General features: G+C 45.5%; 1 protein-coding gene and 1 non-coding gene across 5 annotated transcripts in view; both read right to left on the reverse strand.

Annotated features, from left to right (window-relative positions):
* LOC119441585 (uncharacterized) overlaps nucleotides 1-26,569 on the reverse strand; it is a 76,330-nt gene that overhangs the window by 45,405 nt on the left and 4,356 nt on the right. Inside the window, exons 1-2 of one of the 4 annotated variants that reach the window (XM_049661434.1) lie at nucleotides 8,312-8,444; nucleotides 3,798-3,978 (exon numbers count right to left, since the gene is read on the reverse strand). The exons of 1 other annotated variant lie outside the window; for it this stretch is intronic. Coding sequence is in view for 1 of the 3 variants with exons in the window: in XM_037706193.2 (XP_037562121.2) it covers nucleotides 8,312-8,396 (85 nt within the window). In the remaining 2 variants the exon portion in view is untranslated. Of the gene's footprint in view, nucleotides 1-3,797; nucleotides 3,979-8,311; nucleotides 8,445-17,979; nucleotides 18,179-26,569 lie in introns of those variants that run through there. 2 more of the 4 variants (XM_037706195.2, XM_037706193.2) reach the window with 2 other exon arrangements.
* On the reverse strand, nucleotides 2,193-2,264 carry Trnaa-cgc (transfer RNA alanine (anticodon CGC)). Its single transcript has one exon. It is a non-coding gene; the product is annotated as a tRNA-Ala (tRNA).

A 26,569-nucleotide genomic window follows, 5' to 3' on the forward strand; every position in this document is an offset into this window, starting at 1 on the left:
AAGAAGAAATACCGTTAACGAGAAAGCGATATTCTTTTGAAAAGCTCTCAGTAGGATGAGAGATTTAGAAATAGCCCTGTATGTTGGTGTACTTTCGTACACGCGTACAATTGTGCATTGTGCGTGTACAGATGTATGTATGTACATTTGCATTGCCATGTGACATCAAATCACGGTAGGTGACGAAGGCGGCAAGAGAATAATATATACATCCGCAATCTTCGTTTGCGCTCTTGGTACATTGTGAAAATTATTTCCTTAAAACTATTTTCTGGAAGCTACGTTGCCAGAAAGTTTCTGTTGAGCTGCTTGCTATTTTTGATTTTTATATTATTTAACAAGTATTTTCTGTTTGACAATAACAGAAATTGTGTGTTTAAAAACAGTTATTTGTTTTGCATTACTGAAAACATTATGTTTTCTGTTTTAAAAATTTCTGTTATAGAAATACTACTTTCTGCTTTATTTTACAGAAAACGCCCGTGCAACAACAATCATCCATTTTGAGTCGGAAAAAAGTTCTGTGTTCTATTTATATTTTTCTGTTTCATTTTTTTGTGTTCCAGTGTATAGAAATTTGATGTGTGAAGATAATTTTCTATCGTGATAATAGTAGGCGAACAAGGAATGTCGCTGAAGCCAACGGTGGTTTTGGCAAGGGCATTTCTATTCGCGAAGGAAGTTGCCGCTCTGACGACGAGAACTTACTTTGTTTAAACGTTGGTAGCCGCCGACATTATCAACATCACTTTTAGGTGAGTTTTTCTATGAACTACGTTCTCGATCGTGCCTCACAAAAACATTACAAAACAAATATCCTGTAAATGTGCACTCTGCAGTGTATCAAAACGAAAATTAGGCCGTGTGGCAAAAGCTGAAAATATTTAAGTGTAGCGCAAAATAATTTAGGTCACATGTAGCACTCATGCGTGTTTGTCCCTTATTTCCAAGTTAAATTTTATTTCTTTGCGCTGCTGCGAAATATGGCGAGCAGATTTACTCTAAGCGAGTGTAAGAAAGAATTTGTAATTTGAGACATTGTAGAAGAAAATGAATTTTCTTTCATTTTAAAAATTAAGCGGTTTTACGTGCCAAAACCACCATCTGATTAAGAGGCACGCCGTAGTGGGGGACATCGGATTAATTTTAACCACCTGGGATTCTTTATCGTGCACTTAAATCAATTTACACGGGTGTTTTCTGTATTTTACATCAACAGATCCTCTGACAGATAACTATGAAAACAGGAATAATTATAAAACTGCTTATGTGCGCTAGTTTCAGAAAACAAGCAACATGAGTTTTCTTCTAGTTGTTATAACAGCTTAAAAGTTTTTCCCAGGCTATAAATAAGCACCCGTTTGCCAAGTATCACACGTGTACGTAAAGAAGGCTGAACAGAATGAACTACATCCCTTTTCACAGCAAGGTAAGAGAAGTAAATCAATTCGCACGTCGTTGTGTTTACTAGGCACTGACAGCCAACTTACTTAACTGTCCCGAACCTGCCAGTGAAATGATTGTGAGTTAGTGACCGCGTGTATGCATGGACAATTTTGCGACGTACAATAGCATATAGTGTATTGCACAGTGACTATTGAGTCATTGCCAAATGAATCACGCTTGAAATGAATATTTTTGTTATATGTGCACGATCGAGTACATTTGTTTATGCTTCCTCATTAAAATATGAATAAACACCCCGTTATTAGCATATACGACTGTGCAGAAACAGTATTTACTGTATTCCAAAACTACTGGTGGCGTGTTAACACGAACGCACGCACGCACGCGCGCACATACGCACACGCACACACAGAATAATATATATATATATATATATATATATATATATATATATATATATATGTACACACAGTGAAGTAGACGCGCGTATGAAGCGGTTTATTATAATATACACAGCTTCATACGCGCGTCTACTTCACTGTGAATATGTACCCGGACCCAGAATCGCTTTTTTCTGGTATATATATATATATATATATATATATATATATATATATATACATATATAAACGAGAACAAAGGGAGCCGAGGGGCCCGATTTTTATTAATCATATCATAAGCCAACAAACACTGACACCAACAACAACATAGGGGAAGTTAATTGCACATACTAATTGAATTAAAGAAACGATAATTAATCGAAATGAAAACGGATAAAAACAACTGTCCGCATGTGGGGAACGAACCCACGTCTTCGCATTGCGCGTGCGATGCTCTCACCATTGAGCTACCGCGGAACCGTTTTCCCATCCGCTTTCTGGGGTATTTATGTTTTACAACTAGAACTAACTCTGGGAGTGGTAGCCTGCGCCACCACTCACAAGCCTAGGGGCGGATGTGGAACATCCTTTCTGCCGCAGGCGTCACGAGCACGTGATCTTTTTGGGTGATGGCAACTGGTTATTACCCACATATGCTCCCTGAAGGCATCAATGTTGTTCTTGGTGTCAATGTTTGTTTGTTGGCTTCTTATGATATATATATATATATATATATATATATATATATATATATATATATACAGGGTGTTTCAGCGAACACTTTCATAAATTCCTAAAGGTTGCCTGTGGCAGAAACTATGGTTGTTGCTCATAGTGGCCGGCCAAGGTCGGCCGCGAACACGAAGGCGCGGCGGCGCCGCTCTGTCAAGACAGAACGGCGTCTACTCCCGTCATTTGCAGTCTCCACCCAGCATTTCGTGGGCGCATGGACGCTTACACTCGCCATCTGACGCTACGGGCACAAGCACCTCAACGGCGCCTGAAGAGAGCTGAACAGTAATTAAACAAGTGGTGACCGCGCAACAGTGAAGTTTAGTTACAGCCATGCGATCATAAATCAAATACGCCCATAAGCCGAATGCTATCCACAATGACGTGAAAACCAAATATATTTTTTTATGCTGTGCACCTGTGCTCTCGCTCGTAACATTTATCACGCTTCCAGAAAAATACACGCACGTCCCCTGCTATCAAAGCTCTGTGTCAGTCATGTCGAGATTAACTGCGCCGACTAGAAATGTTTAAGCTCCATAGAGCCTGATACTCTCATTTTTGTGGGAAATGCTGGAAGACAACCTCTACAAGCTATTAAAAACATAACTACATTTTAAAGCCACAAAATTTGCGATAATAACCGACCTTTTACAGCACAGCGAAAGCTTGCGATGCGAATCTTTGCGCCCATAAAACCCCTGGCGACCGCTGTAGAAACTCGAGAGGTGCCATGACGCGCTTGCGGCGCTCGTTTGGCCACCTCGCCTATACTACCACCTTGTGTATATCCATCATGCTAAGTGTGCAGTGTGTTATGTGAAATAATGCTGACATTTTGAAGTGCACATTGGCGAGATGTGTCCATTTTTAAAATTCACATGGAATCGGATGTTCTTTTTTATGTAAAAAGAATCTGTTGTGGGAAGTCAGATATTGAACTAAGTGTATCGTGTCTCACTGGCAAAATAGCAAAACTTTTGTCACTTGAGAATTGTTTATTCTAATTTCATGTTAACACGCGTTTTTTTTTCTTTGAACAAAGGCACTAGATATTTAATGTAGCCACGCGTGACAAAGAGCAGATGGCAGCACTTATACTGGGGAAAATGATGCTACAAAGAGCCAGGCTATAGTTGGTTTCGTACGCAAATAGAGAAGTGTTTTATTTTAAAGGAAGAACAACTGATGGCTAAATGAGCCACATGAAACCAAAACAATCGGCGAACTTCTTACTACTGTACAGCTGCGTAGAGATCAAGCTGAGAACCAGCTTACATATCAAACCACAATGGAGCTGAAGAAATACTCCATGTGGCCTCCACATTACATTGTTCAGTTTTCCTTTAAAACTCAATCTTGAAGACACTTGATCCTGGAGACAACTTTTGGTGCAAGGCCGTGCTGCTTGCTTGAGCGCTAGATCTGGCTTCTCTCAAGGTTTCAAGGTGCGACTGACCTGAAAAACAACAGTGGTGCTTTATTATACATATGGCAGCAACATTATTATGCAAAGCTGAGTGAGGCACTCCAGCACAAGATTCTTTTTTGCTAAGAGTAGTCAACCACAACACGCAGTGTGTGCGTATCTGAGTTACGTGTGTGAAGCCACTTTCAAATAATTTTTATTGTGCCAGCCATACGACTATTTCTTTCCGGTACGAGTTAGTTTCCAGTGTTAATACGTGGCCAGTTCGTGGGCACCGTAAACGCTGTGGAACAAACAGCGCACGCCATAGGACAAAATGGGCACGCACCCTGACGCCCACCACACACATGCACATGCACAAAACACGTACGCAAACCAACATTACTCCATGTTGGTGGCCGCTGTCTGTTTCAAATATGTAGAAGGCTACATAGAACATTGCACTGACAAGCTTGATTTTATTGTTGTCACTATGCACCAAGCTATATTCTGTGTGAACGTCGGGGGAATTGAGGCGTCTGTGATTTCCATTTTAAATGCAAATGTATTCCTACCCAAGGATAATCCTTTCGCTCACGTTAGACGAATGCAATGACTCATACCACTTAAACAATGATTCATACCCCCGTAAAGGCTGCTACGCATACGTAAAGGTGCATACGTTCCTTGACATAACCCATACAACACACAGAACAGCATACCTTTCAGTAAAGAGCGAATTCAAAACAAGCATCCGAACCATCAATAAAGCACTGCATACTCCCTCAGCAAATGTAGTGGTGGTCTTGCAACAACTTCGATGTATATCCAGGTTGATAAGGACCGATGAGAGTTGATAAGGGTCAGATCATATTCGATGAGGTTAATAGCGACTAATGAGGGTTTATAAGGGTTTATATTGGTAGGATCAAGTTTCATAACATTGATAATGGCACCGAGCTGCGGGAAGATGGACAAGTGGCACAATGCTTACGCATACGTGACCAACTCCCAGAATACTTTCTGCGTCGTTTTTTTCATTACTCTTAAGTACTCAAAAAATACACATCCAGAATGGCTATTGCTTCATTTCAAAGGTGCCAACAGTCAATGAAAACAAAGAAAGCATGAGATCCTATGTGGAGCTCCACCCATTCAGCTGTAGGTGTATAACTACCACCCTCTCACTGTCTTGGTTGTACTGTTTTTATTTTTATGCTTTCCGCCTATTCATGACAATAATAACAATCACTGTGTGCAACTGAGATAAAACTTTTGTTAACCATGCAGTCAGTTATAATGTGATATTAAGAACTAAGATTCCCATCATCTCATGACTTCCTTTCTTATAACTCCTGTCAACTGTCCTATTAATCAGTTTAGGGCACATTGAAACTGCGGAAGTAAAGCCGATCAGTGAAGTGATGCTTGCCTTGGCGGAAATAGTAAATCTAGCACCACTTTTGAGATGATGTTGATGGTCGATCATTATTATCATCATCATTATCAGCGTATATATATCTACAGCAGGACGAAGACCTCTCCCAGCGATCTCACATTACCCCTGTCTTGCGCCGGATGACCTCATCTTATGCCTTTGGTGACTATTGAGATTTGCGGCCTTAATGTTGCGGTGCTATTCATGGGCTTTCTAGCTTATAGCTTCCTGAATGCGTACATGAAACTGTTCAGCGTGAGTACCAATAACGCCAATGCAGTTTTTAGCAGATTTTGAGCACGGATGCCTCAAAAATGGCCATAGTCTTCACATTTATGCTACGGAGCAGTGACTTGAGTTCTGGGTCTGAATTTCGGAATTGCTACGTATGCCCTAAAGCGAATAATTAGGAAGTTATTCAGTGGATCGATTTAATTAGCCACCTGAATTGTCGGTCAAGTAAACTGCACTTCTGCATCAAATCCACCTCAACAGGCCGCATTCCATTATATTCTCTATGCTCTCTTTTTATTTTTTGAACTACAAAAAAGTCACATAACACATGATAGATCCGCTGCATAAATACGAAGCTGTCTTTTCGGCAACTTCAACATAAGACTGAAAGTGAAGTTTGTTTCCCTACAATGCAGGCTAGGGTACGCTGAAAACATGCAGCAGTCGACAAAAAAAAAAGGCGTGACCGGCTTCCAGGAGTCACAGTGCCTGCCCAGCGCGCGGTCACACTGGGTGCATACGCGTTCCGCGGAGTGAGGCAACATGCTAACGTGCTCACCCTATGGATGGAGGAGCCGATCGATTCTACCCCAAAATCTCTTACTCTCAGCGTGTTTCCTGGACCGCCTCTATACTATCAGCGCTGAAAATGTCGCGCAGGGGCATAGAGAATGAAAGCAATACTATAATAATCGTGAACACAGTGTAATTCGAGTTATCGTGTCTCGTATGCTCTACCTCTCGTCTACTATAACGTTGAACAGCAGAAACGGAAGCAAAATCAGAATTTATACAGGATTACCAGATATTTCCAGCCTTTACCACACACAACACTTGCACGACCCTTCGAGTGCGCCAGACGTCACAAACTAATGATACTTCACCTGTTTTTCTCACAATATCAAGTAAAATCACTCTAGGCAGAATATCCTCCTTATAATGCAAAACGTTGGACGCATTATGTTAACTATAGAGTAGTAGTTACAACAGTGACACATGCTTCCTTCTTACTTTCTTTCACTCAAAGTTTTGCTGCAGTCCCGCTTATGGAAATGTTTGCCCATTTATTTCATTTGTGTTGTCCGTCATTAGTACATTCAGATATTCTTCGTTAGAGTTAAGCAGCGAGGCTAGAAGACGACAGGCCAGCGTTTATTTGCGGCCACGAGCGTGATCTTACGGCAGCATATCTTCGCAACATGGATACTAGCACCGTCTCCAAAATAAAATGCGCAGATAGTACACCAAGCCACGCGGCCCAGTGTTCGCACTATTTTCAAAATTAAATGCCGTAGTAGGTGGCCACGGGAAATATTTACCCGCCATTAACGCACTCAAAAAATTGAAATGTGGGAAACGAAGCAATGAAGTCAACGCTGGGTGCGATGTGCCCTGATATCCGAGGGGTTCATATGCCAGCATATCACTCCAAACAAAGGAAATAAAATATTACAGAACAGATAAAAAGGGCGCACTTTCCGGTCACTTCAGGAAACTAAACACTTGTTCGCCCCTGAGACCTTACTTCGCTGAGTAAGCTTTTTATTGCGATAGCAATTATATGGACACTTCGACAGGATTTCTGCCGTCGGCGTCGCCGTCGTCGTCGCCGTCGCCGTGAGGTTCCCTATAGATAAAATCTTCGCCACGTGCCGTATGCCCGAGCGGAAGCGTGCGGGGACGCGCGCTATCACGGAGAGCGAACGCACTCAATCTCCCACGCGCAAGCAAGGAAGCGGGAAGCCAGCGCCGGAGCGAGCAGCGGGGGGGGGGGGGGGGGGGGGGGGGGTGCGCACTACACTGCCAACAACCGCGCTCGTCCTTCGCTCGCACCGTCTCTTATCTCCACACGGATCTGACCTTTTGCGCCGTGCATTCGCCGCTCAATTTCCGTTGCAGCGATAGACCGCACGTACCTTCGCCGCTGCGGCTTATCCGCTTGCTGCCAGAGTTTTGACGGTCGTTGTCTGCAGTCAGTGTGATCGATTCATGTTTGTTTGTGCGCGCTCACACCACGCTTTTTCATTTAGCTAGTAATAGTCGGGCCACATTTTCCAACGCACGTTACACATGCAATGCTGCCCAGATCGGCAGTGCAGCGCTACAGATGTGTCCCTTCGCACACGCTGCCCGCGGGAAGCGCTTCTCATCAACACCACCGTTTCACACGCGCCTTCTCGTGGTCATCGAGCCTCTCTTCATGTCGGTCTACTTACGCCGCAGCACACCTGCTTACTTAATCAGCTCATGTTTACTACAATTCATATTGCTACCAAGGCCGCTCACCTTACTTCGTATGACATTGCTGTGTTGCTATCGCATTCATTGCTTCGCCCGTAGGGCGAAACTGCGACATTTTTTCAAAGGTCACGCACATCTTTTCTTTTTTCTTTCTCGCAGCCGCAGCAAAAACAAATGCATTACGAAAAGGCGAGCATATACAATAAGACATTTGTCATGCACACTGACTAGCCCTTACGTGTGCTATAACAAAATACAAGCTAAATTTAAGACCCAGATGACACGTGGTTTCACGAAGCGCAACGTACGCAGACACGTCGGAACACGTAGTTGCTAAAATTTGTCAATGTCCGCCTGAATTTTCCTTGGGGGTATTGCAGACTTGTACTATGTCATGAACATGCGCAAAGTATGGGGTACGAAAATACGTCGTGCACTCTTTGTAATGTAGTTCAAAAGAAAACCACTCACCTCTTAACATTGGTGAAAGAAAAGACAGAGCAGTGCAGTCATGCGTTGACTCAGAGGGCCACCATCTTGAATATGGCGCGGGCATCAAAACAGTACCGCAGACAGCGCGTCGTACATGACGTTGCAAAAAACGCCGTGTATGAAACGAAAAAACACTAAAATGTTTTTTATATGTTTATGCTTCATAGTAACATAGAATGGTTGTCTTAATTTTGACTCCATGTATAGGCAAGAGACCATGAAAAGAAAAATTATGTTCTTTTTTTTCTTTTAACAGATTTCTGCTATAGAGCATTCACAAACTTTTTGCAGTCCTGAAAATTCCTGTAAATATTCTTTAAATATACAGCAATTCCTTACAGTGTATATAACTAGTGTAAATGGGAGTTTTTGCTTCGCTGTTTTTCTCAGAATTATTTTCAGCACTCGAGTCACAGCGTAGTCTATTTAACTCTTTGTTGGACCCTATGTTGAATATGTATGCAATCACCGTCTTTATTTTTATATTACATGATCCGGGCTAACAGATTGCGCATTGTTCTATCTTGATAGACCTATTTCAAGCGCTCAAACAACTGTGTGCATTTCATTAGCGCTGTGTTGGAAAGCGGGATATATTTTCCCTGTGTTTCAGAGGAACTTGACAGCATTATAGCGATACAATATAACACCTACGACTCAACGTTGTTTGTTTCTTGGTTTGTGCATGTCAGCTTTTTTGTGTGTATATTAGAGTCATAAATAGCGCAGTAAGTTTGGCAAAGAATAGTTCCATTCCTTAATTGTGTCAGATGATTTAAGCCGCAGTCTTTGCAATATTGTTACGTTGCGGAAGTCACATATACGACTGTATTTACAATATATACAAGAGAGGCAACTGATACAAAAACAAAATGGCTGGCGAGAGCCGATTCTACCTCTATGCGTCAAATCGGCTGCTTCTGACTGGCGCCATTCTTGGTTGCGCCGTAACATAACCTCCGCCTGCAATGGCGCCGTCTCGGTGCTAACTATAAAGGAGGGGAACTCGCGGCAAAGTGCGGTTTCAGCCGGGACACATGCACAACGTGAGTGGGGACACGCGAGTCCAGCGCAGCGATCTCGTGGTTCACATCGCCAAAATATCATGTAGGGCCGTGTGTAGCGCGGTAGCAGCTTTTCAGACAAGCCGACGCGGCTACATGTGTCAATAGGACAACGGAGCCAGGAGGAAATCGAACGTCCCGATGTCGGCTGTCGTACCGGAGCTTCTGTGCGTCCTGAGACTCAGTGAGCCGGGAGCCGGCAATGTGGCGCATTCGTGTGAGCCCGGGCGAAGACGTCTTGAGCGTATCTAGTGGTATTGTTCGTCGAGGAAGGTAGAAGTGTGTCAAAGGGCAGAGTAGTGTGGCTGCCGAACAGAAGGTGAATGGGTGAAAAGCCATCGATCTCGTGACGGGACGAACTATAGGCGAAGGTCACGAAGGCTAACGTGCTGTCCCAATCACAGTGGTCGTCAGAAACGTACATAGACAGCATTTCTGTCAATATGCGATTGAGCATCTCCGTGAGTCCGTTTGTCGGCGGGTGGTAGGCAGTGGAAAGCTTGTGCACGGCATAACAGGAGCGGAGAAGGTCTTCAACAATTCGGGACAAGAAGGTGCAGCCGCGATCAGTGAGGAGCTGCCGGGGGCACGCGAAGAGGATTTCCCTAGTGTTGAAGTCAGAAGCTTGGAGAGACGCTCTTTCCTGTCGCCGGTCTTTTTCCTTGGTGTGTTGCGTCTTTTCGTTGTATGAAGCATGTTCCAACTAGCCCAACAACAAGTTTTATTCAACTAGAATATCCGTTATGCCCGTTTGCTCTCTGATCAACACCGCTCTCTTCCTGTCTCTTAACGTTACGCGTAACATTGTTCGTTCCATCACCGTCTGCACGGCCCTAAACGTGTTCTCAAGCTTCTTTGCTAACCTCCAAGTTTCCGCCCCAAATGTCAGTATCGGTGTTAATCAATTTGTACACATTTTTAAAGGCAGTGGTAAGTAAGGTGGTCATTATTTGGTAATACGTGCCGTATGCACTCCAGCCCATTTGTATTCTTCTGCTAATTCCCTGCTCATGATCAGAGTACCCTGTAAATAATGAAGAAACGTACAGGCACAGGCACTAGAGGTTGACTGGTGATCATGAATTCTTGTTCCCTTGCCAGGCTATTCAGAATTACACTTCTCTTCTGCATATCAATCTTCAACCCCGCTCTTACACTTTCTCGGTTAGGGTCCTCAATCAGTGTTTGTGATTGATCCCCAGTGTTGCTGAAAAGGGAAATATTGTTACGGGGATGTAACAAAATCATCTGCAAATCAAAGGGCATTGAGATATTCGCCATTGATCCTTACTCCTAATTCGTTCCCAGTCTAGTAGCTTGAACACATATTCTAAACATTCAGTTAATAGCAATAGAAAGATTGTGTCTCCTTGCCTGGCGCCTTTCTTGGTAGATATTTTCCCACTTGTGGCGAATTAACGTCTCTATTGGGTCTATATACCTCGGTTACTGCAAAAGCTTGATATGTATTTGCTGACACCTAGGTGGTTTTCAGATTGTAGCGACACTGGGTATTGAAATTGACCATGACCACTACTGGGAATAATGAATAAACTATTTATTAGCCTAGCACACACATCACACTGCTATGAGTTATGCTTGTAACATTTGAGGCTGTTGAAAAAGCATCTCCCTTAGAGTAAAAATAGCGCTCAGCAAACAACATGCACTCGTTACATGTACAGTGCACTACAGTACACGATCTGTTTTTGATCGTTTAAGGAAGTGATAGTTAACTTGGCTGATATAATCAGCCTTGCATGCATTGAATGCCACCCACTTTGGAACCCGGGGCCGCAATCATGAAAAGCAGGCAGGTTTTAAAGATGATAGTCTTTCTTGGGCTGCCTAAATGCGAAAAACTTAGTCTGTCACTCGATTCAACCGCGCGGCCAAAACCAACCAAGCTACTAGCACTGGTGGCACGGGGTGATTATATGACCTCGTGCCAGATCACATTATACAGCGCAAAGGAAACCTCAGGCCTATTTGAGGGAAAATTTATGTACATAACCGTGATCCGCAACGTTAATTTAATTAAAAACACGCATTGGACTGGTTTTTACGTTAGTGAATGAAAAATCAACGCGTTAAAAAGGGTGTCGAAGACACGCTACACGTTAAAAACAAGCCGACTGAAGCCACGGCTCTGTCGCTGGCTTTAAGCCAACACTAATAAAAGGTCCCGACAGATGGCGCAAGAGCAGAGCCAAGCAGGAAATTTGAATTGAATTCAGCAAAACCTCCATTGCATCTATCATGGGAGGAGTGAGAGGGGAGGGGAAGAGCGTGAGGGGTGGGAGGGCGGAGAAGAGAGGGTGTTACGTATGAGGGGCGGCAGAAGACTATCGTCTTTCGACGTCATTTGCAGCGAAGCAAGCCGATATGCAGCCAATTTTTTATTCTTCCGCAACCAACAGCCATTTGTGTTGAGGCGCTGCTCTTCGAGACAGGGACCACAGGGGATAGCGCACTTCAACAGCGGCGCCCAAGATACATGGATGTTTCGCGGGCAGGCACATGCAATGAGAAGCCAAGCACCCGCCTCACTACGCGCATGTCGTTCAACGGCATATAGGCGCTTGCTTTTTAGCTAACGCAAACATGGGCATTTTCGTGGGTAGCGGCATTCCCGTTGCGGTGTGGGAGATACACGGTGTACGCCGTCTAGAATGTGTGCGTAACTGGACACCTTGCGGCAACGTCGTGCGCGGGTACTATTTAGCAGCATGTCCGGGAATAGTGGCTAAGGGGGCGATTTATGTGTTCGCGGCGAATCCCAGTGCAGCGGGCCAGCTGTACCGAGATGTGTGGACCTCGAGCAAGTGGGCGATGTGGCGTTCGTTTAAGTGATGTTGATCTGTGTTTTCCAAAAACCCGACTAAAGAAGGGAGGCGGCCACAGTGTGGATTGTTGATGGCCCCGTCTACTTTGAAAAGAACTGATTGGGGGGATGTGAGCAAGGAGACCTAAAATAAGGTTACCACACAAATTCTCAAGGGTATTTAAAAGAGTGTGTAGAGATGAGAAGGGGAGAGCGAGCGAGTCGATAAACGGCCGCCACTAAGCGATGTATGCTACTTTGGCCTAATAAACCTATGTATTCCCAAGTTGGCCTCCCTGAGTGCGAAGTGTCGCCGGACGGTGACGAAGACTATTTGAAGAATCGTCTGCCTGGAAGACCTGGAGGACAAGAAACTTTATTCTGATCAAATCGCAGAAATGGACTGCCGAGACGCACAAGTCTTATTTGATGAAGATCGCCTGGGCTAATAGCGATAATTACAAAGCCACTTTTTTGTGCAACAAAATACATTTCTAACCTTTCAGACCTAATTTCCCATGACCAACACCTCATCAACTCACTCGTAATGCTTTTGACACAAGGCAATCCTTCTTCCCGTGCCGATCAACGAGTTAAGTAGGCATGCAGTCTTCCGTGTTGGAATAAAAGGTGGAGCCGATATATCGCTATCGGTTTTTTCGATAGGGTTGACTCATCGATGTTGGAATTGTCGCACAATGCTCACATTCTATGACTATCCCGCTGCCTGCTGATTAAGGAGTTCCTATTGTCTCACACGCCTCTTTCAGTGTGATGTCATCTCATTTTATTTTCTTCCGAGTCATCGTTGACACACCTCACTCGGCAGTGCCGTGCCACTAGTGCGGCTTCAAATAGTTGGAATTACGAAAAAGATCAGTTTATTGAGCTTTACTGGAACACTTCACCCCGTCCCTAATATTAACAATATTTAGTGGGACTCTGCTATCATATACTGATGAGTAGAACACAAGATTTTCAACAACGGCTATGTTTCTCGTCCCGCAACTTCGAATTGCGGGTTATTTCGAATGGAACACAAGTCGACATCGACAGGTTCAGAACTAGCTGCAACACGGGAGGCTCTGTGTTTCATTCACAGCTCAGGAAACTCGAAATAGGCGCAGTTGTGTGACGCCAAGTCAGAGTAGCAGGTGACAGCCTGCTTTTTCAAAGGAGGGCGCAATTATATCCTTGTGCTCAAAAACAGTCGGATTGACGGCAGTGCAAAGCTAGGTCTGCACTTAAAATTACAGCGCAAACACCTAAGACGGACCACAAAAGGAAGATACGACACACACTTGCGCTGACTATTTCTTCGTCGTCGATGCATATATAAACCCAAGGCCACACTACCGCGCAGCGCACTGATTACATTACAGAAATCTGCCAAATCTTCGCATACCCAACCGTAGGAAAATTTCAGATGCGTGCAGGGACAAAGATGTGTCACTGATGCAATTATCGCCTTGTCTTATGTGGTAGGCCTCTAAGGCAAGCCGCGCAGGCTCATTCTTGCTTTTGCCAGGAATCGACGTGCCATCAAGTCGCGCCTCACAATTGTTGCAAAAAGTTTATATGCGCAACAAGGTGCGCTCCTCTATCTGCATTTTTGTTTACTTTTTGCGCTTGTTCCCCGACTAGCTCATTGACGCAACGCCCTGTCTGGCCAACATACGTCTTACCACATGAGAGTGGAATGGCATAAACCACGCCGACAGCGCACGACACGTATGAAACACCATGCCGAGTTTGGCATCCTCCTCTGCTCTCTCCACAGGTGCGGGAGCATAGGTTTGAAAGCTTGTTCGGCGCAGAAAACGCCAAAGGAACAGGATGCCTGCAATCAACTTTCTTGAGTGGATGGGTGACCTTATGTTTATAGGGGACCACCGCAGGCATTCGCGTTTCACATTCGGCGGCCGGCCTTTTTGTTGCTTGGACATTGACGAATTACCTCGGCTCCCATTTTTATTTCCTTCATTTGTGAGCGCAAGGAATTTGCAGGAGCGAGAGAGAGAAAACGAAGAGAGGAAAGGCAGGGAGGTCAACCAGACGAACGTCCGGTTTGCTGCCCTACACAAGGGGTAAAGGAAAGGGGGAATAAAAAGAGGAAAAGAGGAAGAGAGTGAGCATTGTGTGTGCAGCGAAGCCCCATGACACCAAAGTCAAGTCCCATAGCTGGTGATATGCGTTGTAGACATCTGACATGAACCAAGGGCCAGTGGTCGTTGCGTGAATAAGAGGCTGCAAGTGAACCATGCGGCTTACTCGAGACTTGCAAGCACTTGATTAAGAGCATCCAGTACTTGCACTGCACTTCGCGCTGACGGAGTATGCAGCTTGCTTAAGAGTATATGCAGGGTATTTAGAAGGGACCGAAGCATCACAACCACTTGCCGCTCTTCGGGAAATTTATCGGGAGTCGGCATTGTGGACTCTACCGCGGTGCACTGTATCCTTTGATGTGACTGTGGTGCCGGCTGTGGCGTCGGCTGTGGCTGCGGTATTCGCTGTGGCTTCGGTTGTAGCTTCTGCTGTGGTGGCGGCTGTAGCTTTGGTAGCGCGGGCCAGGCTTCAGCATTAGTGTTCTCCGGCACGACCTTGTCAGAGTTAGACTCGACTCCGCCAAGCCGAAGGGGCAGAGGAGGAGGAGTAGTCGGATGTGCCGCGCTCTTCATAGAAGAATCTTCGTTCTTTGAAGTCAGACGGCGTTGAGAGCGTCGCTTTCTAATGGCCGCAACAGCTTCCCGACGAGACGAACGGTCTCTTGCCATCTGCTTCAAGACCGCCCCTTCTTTCCTCATTTTAGGGCAGTCCTTTGAGGTAGCATTATGGGACCCAATGCATTTGAGCACTGTGCTAGACAGGAGTCCGCAGCATGGGGCTCTGCGAAGCGCGAGCAAACCCTCGTGTTCTCGCACACACCGCTCACGTGTCCCAGCCTCAGGCAGTTGCGGCAATGGAGTGATAATTGGATAAATGGACGCACGGGGTGTCTAAAGTGGCCCACGTTGACATGTGAGCGAAGAGATTTGCCCTTGAAAATCACCTTCACACAGCGGGATGTGTTGAGTCGAGACACAAAAGTGATAGCGCAGCCATCAACGGCTGGCTTAAATAAAATCGGCAAGTCGGCGCTGGAGATGGAGACGTCCATGTCGCTGATGACACCAGTAGTGGTATCACTGTCCAGAGGAATGCACGAGCGGACCTTCATGCCGCCAAGTTCCGTGAGTTTGCTCAAAGTGATCCGCGCCGTCTCACGTACGACGTCAATAGCCAAGACATTGTTTCTTGTGTTGACTCTGACATCCGTCACTTGATTTGGCGCCACCGCTTCGAGGAGCACCGAGACAGACTGTCTGTTGAATCGCCTCAGGTTGTCGGTAGCGAGTTCTGGTATAAATAGAATTGTACTGACTGCAGGAGAGATTTTCTATGAATGCTAGCTAGACACAACGTTACCCACTTTTTCAATGCCATGATACGTAGACCAAATGGTAGCTTGTATTCAGTCCGCTACGTTTGGGTAGACTGTACTGGATTGGGGGAGTGGGTCCAACGAGGGCTCTGCGCTGAGGCATTTTTTATTGAAAATCCAGGTGGCGCCACCGTCACTTCCCAATGAGCGGCCCCGCTCGCCGGCCGGACGCTTGTCGCGTCGGAGACCCTACCGCAGCTGCATGGAGCTTTGACAGGCGGATACTCGGTGGCGGTAACACAGATTATTCCCCATCGATCTATTGTAAATAAAAGGGAAAAATAGCGGCAGAAAGAACGCAAATGACGCAATAACGACGGTGCGTCGAGCACACGACAGCTACTCAGGCCGCGAGCTCGCATCAGCCAATGAGCGCTGCCACAGCAGCCGGAGCCAAGGCTTATTGGCCAGAGATTCCGAATAAGACGATGGCAGCGCCGCCACAGTTTCCGCGTTTTTTGCGTCACGCTCGGCGCTTGCTAAGGCGTCCGCTAGACCCACTCCCCCATTCTAGTGCACTCTAGTTTGGTTTTTCTTGCTCTATAGGTACAAAAGTCACGCCGTTCCGCCTCTGTGCTGATAGTGAGCTCCATTTTCGCTGTTAGAATAATTTTGCCCACAGCTTCTCGCAGCAAGCTTTGTCTTGGTAATGTTCATAATGGCGCATGTATTTGTATTTTTATCATAATGAATGAAAGTTTCAGTGTAAATTGATGTGCGGGTATATAATTGACGCGTATCCTTTCCGCCTTCATTTCTATATTTTCGATAATTCTGCAGCCCCGCCAGGAGATAGTGCATACGCTGACGTTGTGGACATGTCCGCCAGTTTAAACATTTTAAAGCGCTAGCATTTCTTAGCTCGTTGTGCAGTTTCGCGCCGTTGGTACCGTTGGTGCCGCCCGCTTTGAGAGAGGTGAGCGAAAGAGAGCACACGCCGCCGCCTGGCCCAGTTCCGCGGCCTTGCCACCATTCGCAGGCGCAGACCTTGGCAGCGCGCCAGGAAGGTGCTCCCATTGGTGGAAGGGCACGCTATATTGCCTGCCCTTCCACCAATAAGAGGACATTTGGGTCACGGTAACGCAAAAGCACCGTTCCATGCAACACCACCAGATTGTGCTGCCCTCCACGTATCGCGTCTGGTGGAAACCAACCAATTGTGCCCGCCAGCGTCATCGAACACTCATCGCCATCTCATATTCATCTTGTCATCATCGTCAATTCAACTTCGCCATTTCATCACGGTCTTCTTTCTTGATCATTTCATCGTAACCATGCTGTTACGATCATCAATATAGCACTGCGCCGTTGTCATGCCATCGTCATCATTCAGTTGTCGTCGTGCATTCGTTGTCATACCGTCATCATGGCACCTTGGTCATTCTGTCGCCATCATTTCAGCTTCGTCATCCGATTCTCGTAACGTCATCATCACGTCATCGTCGTCATAAACTTTTCATCTCTCCATTCTCTTCATGTCATCGCCGTGCTTACTGCCTCCGGCTGTGACAGGCATGCTTAGCCAGTCCGCGCGCACTCGAGTATGGGAGACGAACGTAGTAGTAGCAACAGGAGGGATGCAAAACATCTTTTACACTAATACGTCATGGAGGAAGCAGGATTTGTGGACCACGAGCTCAGAGACCGGGAGCAAAAGCGTCTAGCACACACCACAGATAACGCTTAAACCATCCTGTAAGTATTTTTGCTTTATACATTTCACGACACTCCAAAATAGTCCAGAGCTGTCAGTTTATTCGTGTCCTTCCACACTATCCCACAGATTGATTTGGGATCATCACACATACCTTCTGAGCGAGGAACGCAACAGTAAAGTGCGGCCATCTACGGCGATAAGCCCGTGAAGAAAAATGACATTAAATTGCGTGGTGGCGACGCTGGAACGGCCGGTTTCTCGCGCTGTTCGGAAACCTGATTACGAATGCAGAGATAAGCGTCTATCAGCCCCGTTTTGAGCAGTGTAATACAAGTACCGTTATCGGTGTATACACAGACATGGCGCACATTTGTGGAGCGATGCTTGCTGCTCTTTACGAAAAGAAATCCGTTCCGAGTGGTAAAGATAAATTGTTCAAGCGCGCACGCCGCTTCTAATCAGCGCGGCGGCATCACTGAAGCTCTTGTCAGACGGCGGTTTCGACAGCGAAGTGTACTTTTCTTGTACCGCTGCAAGTGTGAGTGCCAGCAGAGCAGCGATGTTCCGTGGCCATTACCGAGGGCTGTGAGAAATCAGCACTATTGACTGAATACTTACAGGCTCAAACCGGCAGCATATAGCATCCCCGTCACGTGGTGTCGTTTTTGCTTCATGCGGCGAAGTGTTCTTTCCAGTGACGAGCATCGTTTCCGGCGCAACCTGCCGGTAAAAGAGAAATCTGAATTTTCTAGAACAAACTAAGGGCCGCGCGTCCGCGATCACGTCCCAGAGCACGGCTCAGGCCACCGTAGCCCAGGCTCTCCTCTCCCGGCAACCTCGACGACGCACTGTAACAACCGAGCAGATCTTCAACACATAACCTGGGCATTCACAAAGAAACAATATAATAACAATAACTGGTCAAAAACACAACCAAGTTTAATAATAAGAAATGAGGATCAATGGGAGACCGTGCTGCTCAGCTCGGACTCGGATGTTCAAGCAAGAGTAGTCCAAATGGCTGATGAGGCCGCCGCCGCTCAGGGGCTGCCGGCCTCCGTCTATAGGCGGGACGGGGGAAGCTTCTAGTCATTACCCCCTCCTCTAACCACATTTTGGGCAAAATAAAGTTATTGCTCTCTCACTCGACGACGGAGCGCGCGCGCAGACAGACGGTTCGAGAAGGCTCGAGATCTTCGAAGCTCGGCTTGGTGCATGTTATTGTCCATTGTCTGCAAGTCTGCCTGCGACACATCCCACGCCAAATCAGTGTGCCCGTCGAGGTAGGTACGGAAGCGAAAAAAGAAAAACCTTAAACTTTACTCAACCTCCTTGTTCGTTGTACGTACAGACTGCAACACTGTTAACACGGACAAACGATTGGATCGCATTTTTTTACTTTAGTGCTTGTATAACGAAGCTGTTTACCCCAGCCCCAGTATGAATGAGCCGCATCTGTGCTCTCGCAGGGGAGGTATCTGGGCTGGCTAACGTCCACGTAGTGAATAAAAACACCTTGCGGCAAAGCCAACTTTATCGCGAATGCTCTGCAGGACATGGTTGTAACTGCTGTTTTATCAAAACAATCCCCCAAAATTACATGACAATTGCCCCCTAAGACGACTATCCCTACGCTGAGTTTTACATTGTATTACTAGGTAGTTCACAGTGAAGTTATAAATGTTGTGGAATTTCCGTCTGCTTTCTACGGGAGGGATGCGGACAGCCCCATGTTTTTTTCTTGTATGATAAAGCTCTAGTCTTTCCAAGTTTCATTAAGCTAATTAAGTAAGAAGTATGATCAATCGCAAATTTCAAGCAAACGCATTTTGTTTTGTGTACTCCTTTGGACTGCACCCCGATCAATCGTGTTTTGTGTCGTGCACGCATTTGGCTTTGCTGTCCAACCACGTTCACACCATAGACTCGGGGCGAATTTGGGAGCACGACGACGGCTTCGCTGGCATTCCACCTTTAGAGAGTGTATCGGCCCCCAATTTTTTCCGGTATACCGGCAAGACGCTTTTGGCCCTCCCTTCTTTGGTGGTCTTACCTTCCTGGTATGTTATTTGAGGAAAATTTGAAAAACAACGGGCAGATATCTCATCAGTAAGAATAGGCCTTCCACAGAGGATGACGAAAAGACAGGCATTCCACCTGGCATGGAACCTTCAACTTAGCGGCACAGGCACACGAGGTAGTGTAACCAGTGCCTCCACACGCGTGCGAAATGTTGGTGAGGATCCGGTCCCTAACGTTAGAGCACAACAGGGACAACATTACCAACCAACTTCGAAACATGCGTACAAATCGCTTCTGTATGACGCGTCATTGGAAAAGGTATTTTGTGAGGCCTGTCGCGTTTCTTGTGAGATGAACATTTTTCTCCCAAATACTTCCAGGGATAAGGATTCTCGCTTGACGTTTGTGCAAAATTGGTTTTCTAATTGGAAGAAACTCTTATAGGGTTTAAAAGTCATAGGGCCTCGAAACTGCACTGTGTGGCCATTAGCTGAACCACAGCTGTGGAAAAGGGGGGTGAATATAGCAACTTATTGTGTAATTGGGAAGCAAAAAGAAATGGAAGACGAAAGGAAAGCGCTGATAACGACATTGTCTTCATTGCAGTTTTTAGCATGTCCGGGATTGGCAATACGTGGCCATGATGAAGCAGAAAGTAATCTAAGACAACTTCTGAAACTACGCCCCAATGACATTCCAGAACTCCAATCATGGCTTTCTTGAACCAAGTACAGATGGCTCTCTCGCGTTACGTTAAACTAGGTGTAGAAAATTTTGGCTCATGATGTTATCGGGTCACTCACAATGAGGTTCGTGGAACGGAGCACTGTTGCGTTATCAATTATCCGACAGAGGACATATCTGCCAAGAGCAAGTGTCGATCTGCTTTCGTGTTGTCCAAAATAACTTCGAAACACATGAGCTGTTCTGCAGATGTTATAACACAGCGGATACCACGGCGGCCAGTTTTGTTGCCCTTCGAAATGACGTCCTTTGAATTTTAATGTTAGCATTGACAATTGCCGTGGGCAATGATATGATGGCGCTGCAAATGTGAGAGTACAGCTCCGTGGGCTGCAACCCCTCATAAAACAGGAGGAGCCATGATCACTGTACCTGCACTGTCTTGCGCACATACTAAACTGGTTCTGGAGGACAAAATCTGATGGCGTGCTTTGTTTCTTTTCCGACTGTTGCTGCCTTATCTTCAGACAGATAGTAGACTAAGCGGAGTACCACTGGTAGCCGAAAAAAGCATGAGCAATTTATTGCTGCCAGGAAGAATATTTCTATTCTGCCATAGTTGCTCATTAGTTATGACGTCGTTCAGTTGAGCACTTTGTTGCTGGCCGCAGTGCGGGCTACGACAGCCGCCTTCCAACGCAAAAGGACTCGAGTGCCGAGTTTTAAATTAAATTCTGGGGTATTACGTGCCAAAAGCACGATCTGATTACGAGGTAAGCCGTAGTGGAATAATTTTGACCAGCGGGAGTTAAATAACATGCACCCGAATCTAAGTACATGGGTGTTTTCGCAATTCGCCCCCATCGAAATGCGGCCGCCGTGGCCAGGGCGTCGAGTTTTTCATGCCAGTTCGAATAATCTGGGGCTCCGAATTAATCAAGGCCGCACCAGTGCGGCATATCCTATCGCCCATTTGTTAGCTTCAGAAGTCGAATACTATCATTCAATCCGTTTGCAGAGTACTTTAAATGACACATGACCCAGCAGTTTTTGTTGACTAATTGACGGTGTATTGCTTGGGCGTTACAAACTCAAGCTATGACGCGTAATGTGTTTCTTTCAATGTAACGTTCCAGCTTAATAGCGCCGAATGCGTAGTCCTGTATCTTTGTACGCTACCCGACGCTGCGCAAAATATATTTCATTAGATTGCGGGGTATACCACTCCGAAATCTGCACAGACAGTGGGTTTTGATCTATACCGTTTGTGGAGGGGTCTCCGGAATTAGTTAGACCCTTTGGCGTTTTTTTGACGTGTACGCAAGGCATGGTGCTCGAGCTTTTTGCATTCCGCCCTGATCGCACTGTGGCCGCCGCGACCTGCAATCGAGCCCCCAACCTCGTGTTCAGCATGACAACGCCATAGCCACAGATCCATCGCCGTGGAGGCTCAACAAACAACCAATGAAGGGACTCGAGAGTAGCACATCCAAATTTAATTCAGCATGGTAACTCACTCATTTCAACTTATTCTAATAGTTTTGTTGCTGCTACTGCCAAGAAACACCACTCAACACCAAACGATTCATGTGTTGCGAAAATGTTTCATTTATGAACACCGATGCTGCTATTAAAATAAATAAATTCTGGGGCTTTACTTGCCAGCACCACGACGTGATTACGAGTCACGCCATAGCGGGGGTCTCCGGATTAATTTTTACGACCTGGGGTTCTTTAAGGCGCACCCAACGCACAGTATGCAGGTTTTCTTGCATTTCGCCCCCATCGAAATGCGGCACCCATGGCCGAGATTCGATCCAGGGACCTCGTGCTTAGAAGCGCAACCGAAGCTCTGCTTGATATCCACCTGAATCGCAATGGGAAGCGGCGCATGATGAAAAATAAACACCGAATAAAAACGCCGCCCACCTGGCTCTGCATAGGCACTATTGTTATCTGGCGCAAAGCCGCGCGCATGTGTTCCGCGGATCAATCATACGCTGTAGACTAGCGTTCAGACGACTACGAAAACTGCCGCCCGAATTTAGAATCAGATGTGCAGGCTTTGTTGCTGTAGGGCGACAAAAACGGCTTATTTGAAGTTATGTTTTTTTTAGTTCTTTTTTCGTGCAGCTATACCAGGTGTTTCATTTTTTGTTATACTATGGAGCATTTGCAACAATTACCTCTGGCAGGTGACACAAATCTAATCCAAGAGGGACATTACTTGCATAGTAAATCAGCAATTCGAAAAAAATTACGAATGAGGTGTTTGTAGAAATTACTTCGCGCTGCAAAAGTGAATTTTATAGAGGTGAACGAGTATAAATTTGTTTATCCGAATCTTAAACCAATTGTAGATAATGAATATCAAATTGAATATCGAATAGTCAAACGCAGAAGCATATATTAGAAGAGAAATCTGAGACCTGTACAAGCTAGGGAATAAATAACAGCTAACTATATCAGCGACAATGGATCTGTTTGAAACCTGAGATCACTAAATATCATTAAAAAACTGCATGAACTCGGCATCTGTAGAGCCTTATTAAATGAGTGAGCATTTCTATGCCTACCCGACTACAAAACGTGTCCATCCGTCCCGTAAGACTATCACTTTCAAGATAGAGCCCGCCGTAGCGAGCAGTTTGACCTTCGTGTTACTTCCCGCTTGAACGCGAAATAAGCGGCGAGAACACAGCGGACACGAAGCTAAACGCACTTGGCGCGCACTGTCCGCATCGCAGATCGCTTTCAAGATAACGCCCGCGCGGCCGGAGATACGCAGCCGCCGCCGGAGTACGGTTGGTTACGGTTCTTAATTGTTCGACTATGATGGATAACACGTTAAATAGCGATAATGGCTTATAATGAATCCACGGCTGTCACCCGTTCGTGGTCGGCGCGAGGTCAATCGACAGGGTATACAAGCCGGTTGGCCGTTCCGTACTCGACCGAACACAGTCAAAGAGTCAGAGTCGGGAGTAAACAAAAAAAAACTAGATATTTATCCGCTGATTAATATACACAAATTAATAAAATAAAATAACAACACACAAGACAGACTAACACACCTGAACCTAACATAACACAATGATGAAGACAAGTAACTACGAGCAATTAGCAGTAGATATACAAAAGCAAAGTTCAAACGAAAACGAAATTGAAAACAAACAAAAGATGTCATACGCGGGGCCGGGCAGCAGCAAGTCTATAAACCGTGAAGACGGTGCGCAGAGATTTCTGGAAGAATGCTGGCGGGCCGATCTTGTTGAGGTGGATGCGATTGCTGGGCTGGATTTCCCGGGAATCTAGATCTGCCGACTTCCCTCAAGCAGGTTGAGCTAACTTGAGGCGAACTACCGTGAACTTCGTTGGAGACGCTGGTTTGACGTCTCGTACGCCAACTAGTTAGAGTTTCGACGCGGCTAGGCTGCCCCGGCGATACTGGACGGCACTAGCCCCCCGACGGCTTCTCAGCAGCGCATAGGTTCAGCTTCTACACTCAATAGCAGGGCCCAAAACCTGCGCTTAAATAGCCTCTCCTTTCCCTAGTTCCCTATGTAGGGGAACTGCCGGTATGCAGAGTTCTCCTAATTAATTCATGACTCCTTCCAAAGGTCTTGGCCACGCCCCTTTCACCATGAACGAGGGCCGGTAGATTCCCCTCTCTCCAAGGTCGAGGGCAAAGGTCGAGCCCCGGCGCTGTACAACGCGAACGCCCACGCACACCTCGGGGTCCGTAATCGGCGTGTCGATGTCTCGAAACGAGATGCCATCCCGTGAGGCCACGACGTTTTTGACGTCCGTAATTCGGCGTGTCGCCTTGTCGAAATTATACGCCGCACAGTGAGGACACCACGTTTTTGGCGACCGTTAATTGACGCCAAAACCACACGAAAACTCGAGAAAATATGCCCCTCCATGACAAATGATCAGAACGTCATCAGCGCACCTGGCTGCAGTATGACTAGCTTTCCAAAAACACTTAATAAATGGGTAAGTGATGACAGGTTGCGGAAAAAAAAAACAATATGCAGATCTAACGCACAAGTTGGAATCTATATGAAGCGAAGCTTTAGTGAAGCGGTTACTTAAACTCTTTACAAACGACGGCGATGCCACCAATTTTATTTATTTCCATCCTGTGACACGAGTAATGTGGTGAAATGTTTTCGTCTATCGAGTACAAAAGCCACAACTTTGTTTTCATACAGTTTTTAAGCTTATGCACTGCATCGTTCACATTCTATTCCGCAGCGATGGAACAAAGACAATGGCAGGTGCATGCGCAGAAAAGTATGGCAAGCATCAAGCATTTTTGCAGAATTTGTACCTCTTGTGCCACAGTGGGCATATCAATTCGGGGCTTTGACTAAAAAACTGGCATAGCCCCTGTAGCAAATACCAGATGGTTAAATCAAAGAATGTAAAGTAAATGAATGCGTCCGTGAAATATAGTTGACAATTCTGCAACCACATCGGTGCGCTATCGACATATCTGTGAGGCGACATGAAATGTTCAGGTTTTATTTAGGAAGCTAATACATTAATTAGTACAATTATCTGCATACTTAGCTTGCAACGGCTGCATAAGCCACTTCCACGGGTAGTTTAATATATCTTTCAGCCGAGATTGCGACCGACACAACAGCGCCCAGCATAAAGGCCACCACGCGACACCCGGAACAGTAGACACAGAAATCTTTGCATTAAAAAGCTGCTGAAGAACTTGTATGCCTTGGACACATGTAAAAGAGCTCGTTGCTAGGAACATCACCGGTTGTAATGTAAAAAATAGCACTGCTATGCGTGACTACACAGACCAAGACAAAGTAACAGAAGAGTCTGTTGCTGGGCCTGTTGGTACATACTTGTAGAAACGATGGAACCAGCCTTCAAGACGGTGTGTCCGTCTACTTCACTCCTGGTGTATGCGTCTTGAAGGCTGGTTCCGCCGTTCTACAGAGTGACAGACTACAAGAAAAATTCGCAGGTCGTCATGTACGCTTCTGCTGCGAAAACGAAAACAAAGCTTGCACAGCCTATTGTTTTCTCGCATTGCTTCGAAAACTTTTGTCGTTGTTGCACTTCTGATAATGAGCGATACTTTGTTGAGCAGAACGAGAACGGTAAACAGATTTTGCCAGTCGGTTGTTGCGAATTATTTGAATGGTTTGAAATATTCGATAATACCGAATAGTTCCTTTTCGAATACGTATGTTTGGTGCTTAATATTCGATTAGCTTTCCAAAATTTCAATACTCGCCCAGCCCTACAATTTTTGCCATTTAGCTGGGGAGCTTTTAAGGCATAGCCACTTCGAAAGAATTAGAGTGCACCGCTTTCCCGATAAGCCACCTCAATCTCCCGGCAAAAATTAACCGCTCCATTTGCTATTCAATAACATGTCCTCTTGACGAACTGAAGCACAAAACTAGTTGTAATGCCAATATATGGCGTCGATACTTTTGAGAATAACTATTTCGTAACGGGTGTCATCCTCACTATTTGTTCCAACTGAATGCGACTTGCAACCTCACCAACGACAATTTGTAAATCGAAATATGTACCTAAAAGTTATTAGTTCAAAACAAATACTGAACGCTTATAGGTTAGTTAATGATGCATTTCGATTTTTTGTGAAAGTAATGTCGATCTCTTCAAATAATCACGCTCCAGGAATGCAGTTTTGCTATCTGCCAATAGCGATTATAGAAAATTTTGCGTAGCCTTAAACACAGTCTATAAATGTGCGCAACAGTTTGACATCATGTGGCTCATATATATATATATATATATATATATTCGCTTACGTTCGAAGCAATTCCAAGTGATCCGATAAGCGTAAGATCACATCGATACACGATTTTATATATGATGAACGGAACTATCAAAGATGCAATCAAAAACGTGCATTTCATTAGACCTGCGATCAACTTCCGTGTTCCACAGCAAACAAAACCCGGCGATGGCCGTTCAATAATTCACCTGAGTGCCAGCTTTATTGCCCGCGTGTATCATCGCTGAAATGTTAAGTGATTTTGATTGCAGACGTATAGGTAAAAAGTAGTAGCGTTAAAAATAAAGACTAAGCAGCTTGCAATCACCGCGCCCACTAACAGACGCAAGCAAAAATTAGATTTTAGATTCAGGCAATCCACAGTGAACGGAACTATCAAAGTCTCCTATTCTCGCATTGGGCGAGCATCTTCAAACCAGCCATCGTTATTACTGGCTTTAGTGTTAGCTTTAAAGAGACAAATGGGCAAAAAGAACCGTAGTTGTCAGCACAGGTTATATCCCACTTGTACATTCAAACTGGTGCCTCTTTTTCAACAAGTCCGAGGTTTCCGGTTTTCATTTCAAAATGGTGTAAATACATTGAACGCTTCGTTAGCGGCACTAATTCCGAGCGTGCACATTTATCCACATTTATCCATATCGTAGTCAATTATTAGATTAAGAGGAATTGTTCAATAACTTCGAAAGTTTTCACGAG

Source organism: Dermacentor silvarum, chromosome 2, assembly GCF_013339745.2.
Source record: "Dermacentor silvarum isolate Dsil-2018 chromosome 2, BIME_Dsil_1.4, whole genome shotgun sequence".
NCBI classification, from domain to species: Eukaryota; Metazoa; Arthropoda; class Arachnida; order Ixodida; family Ixodidae; genus Dermacentor; species Dermacentor silvarum.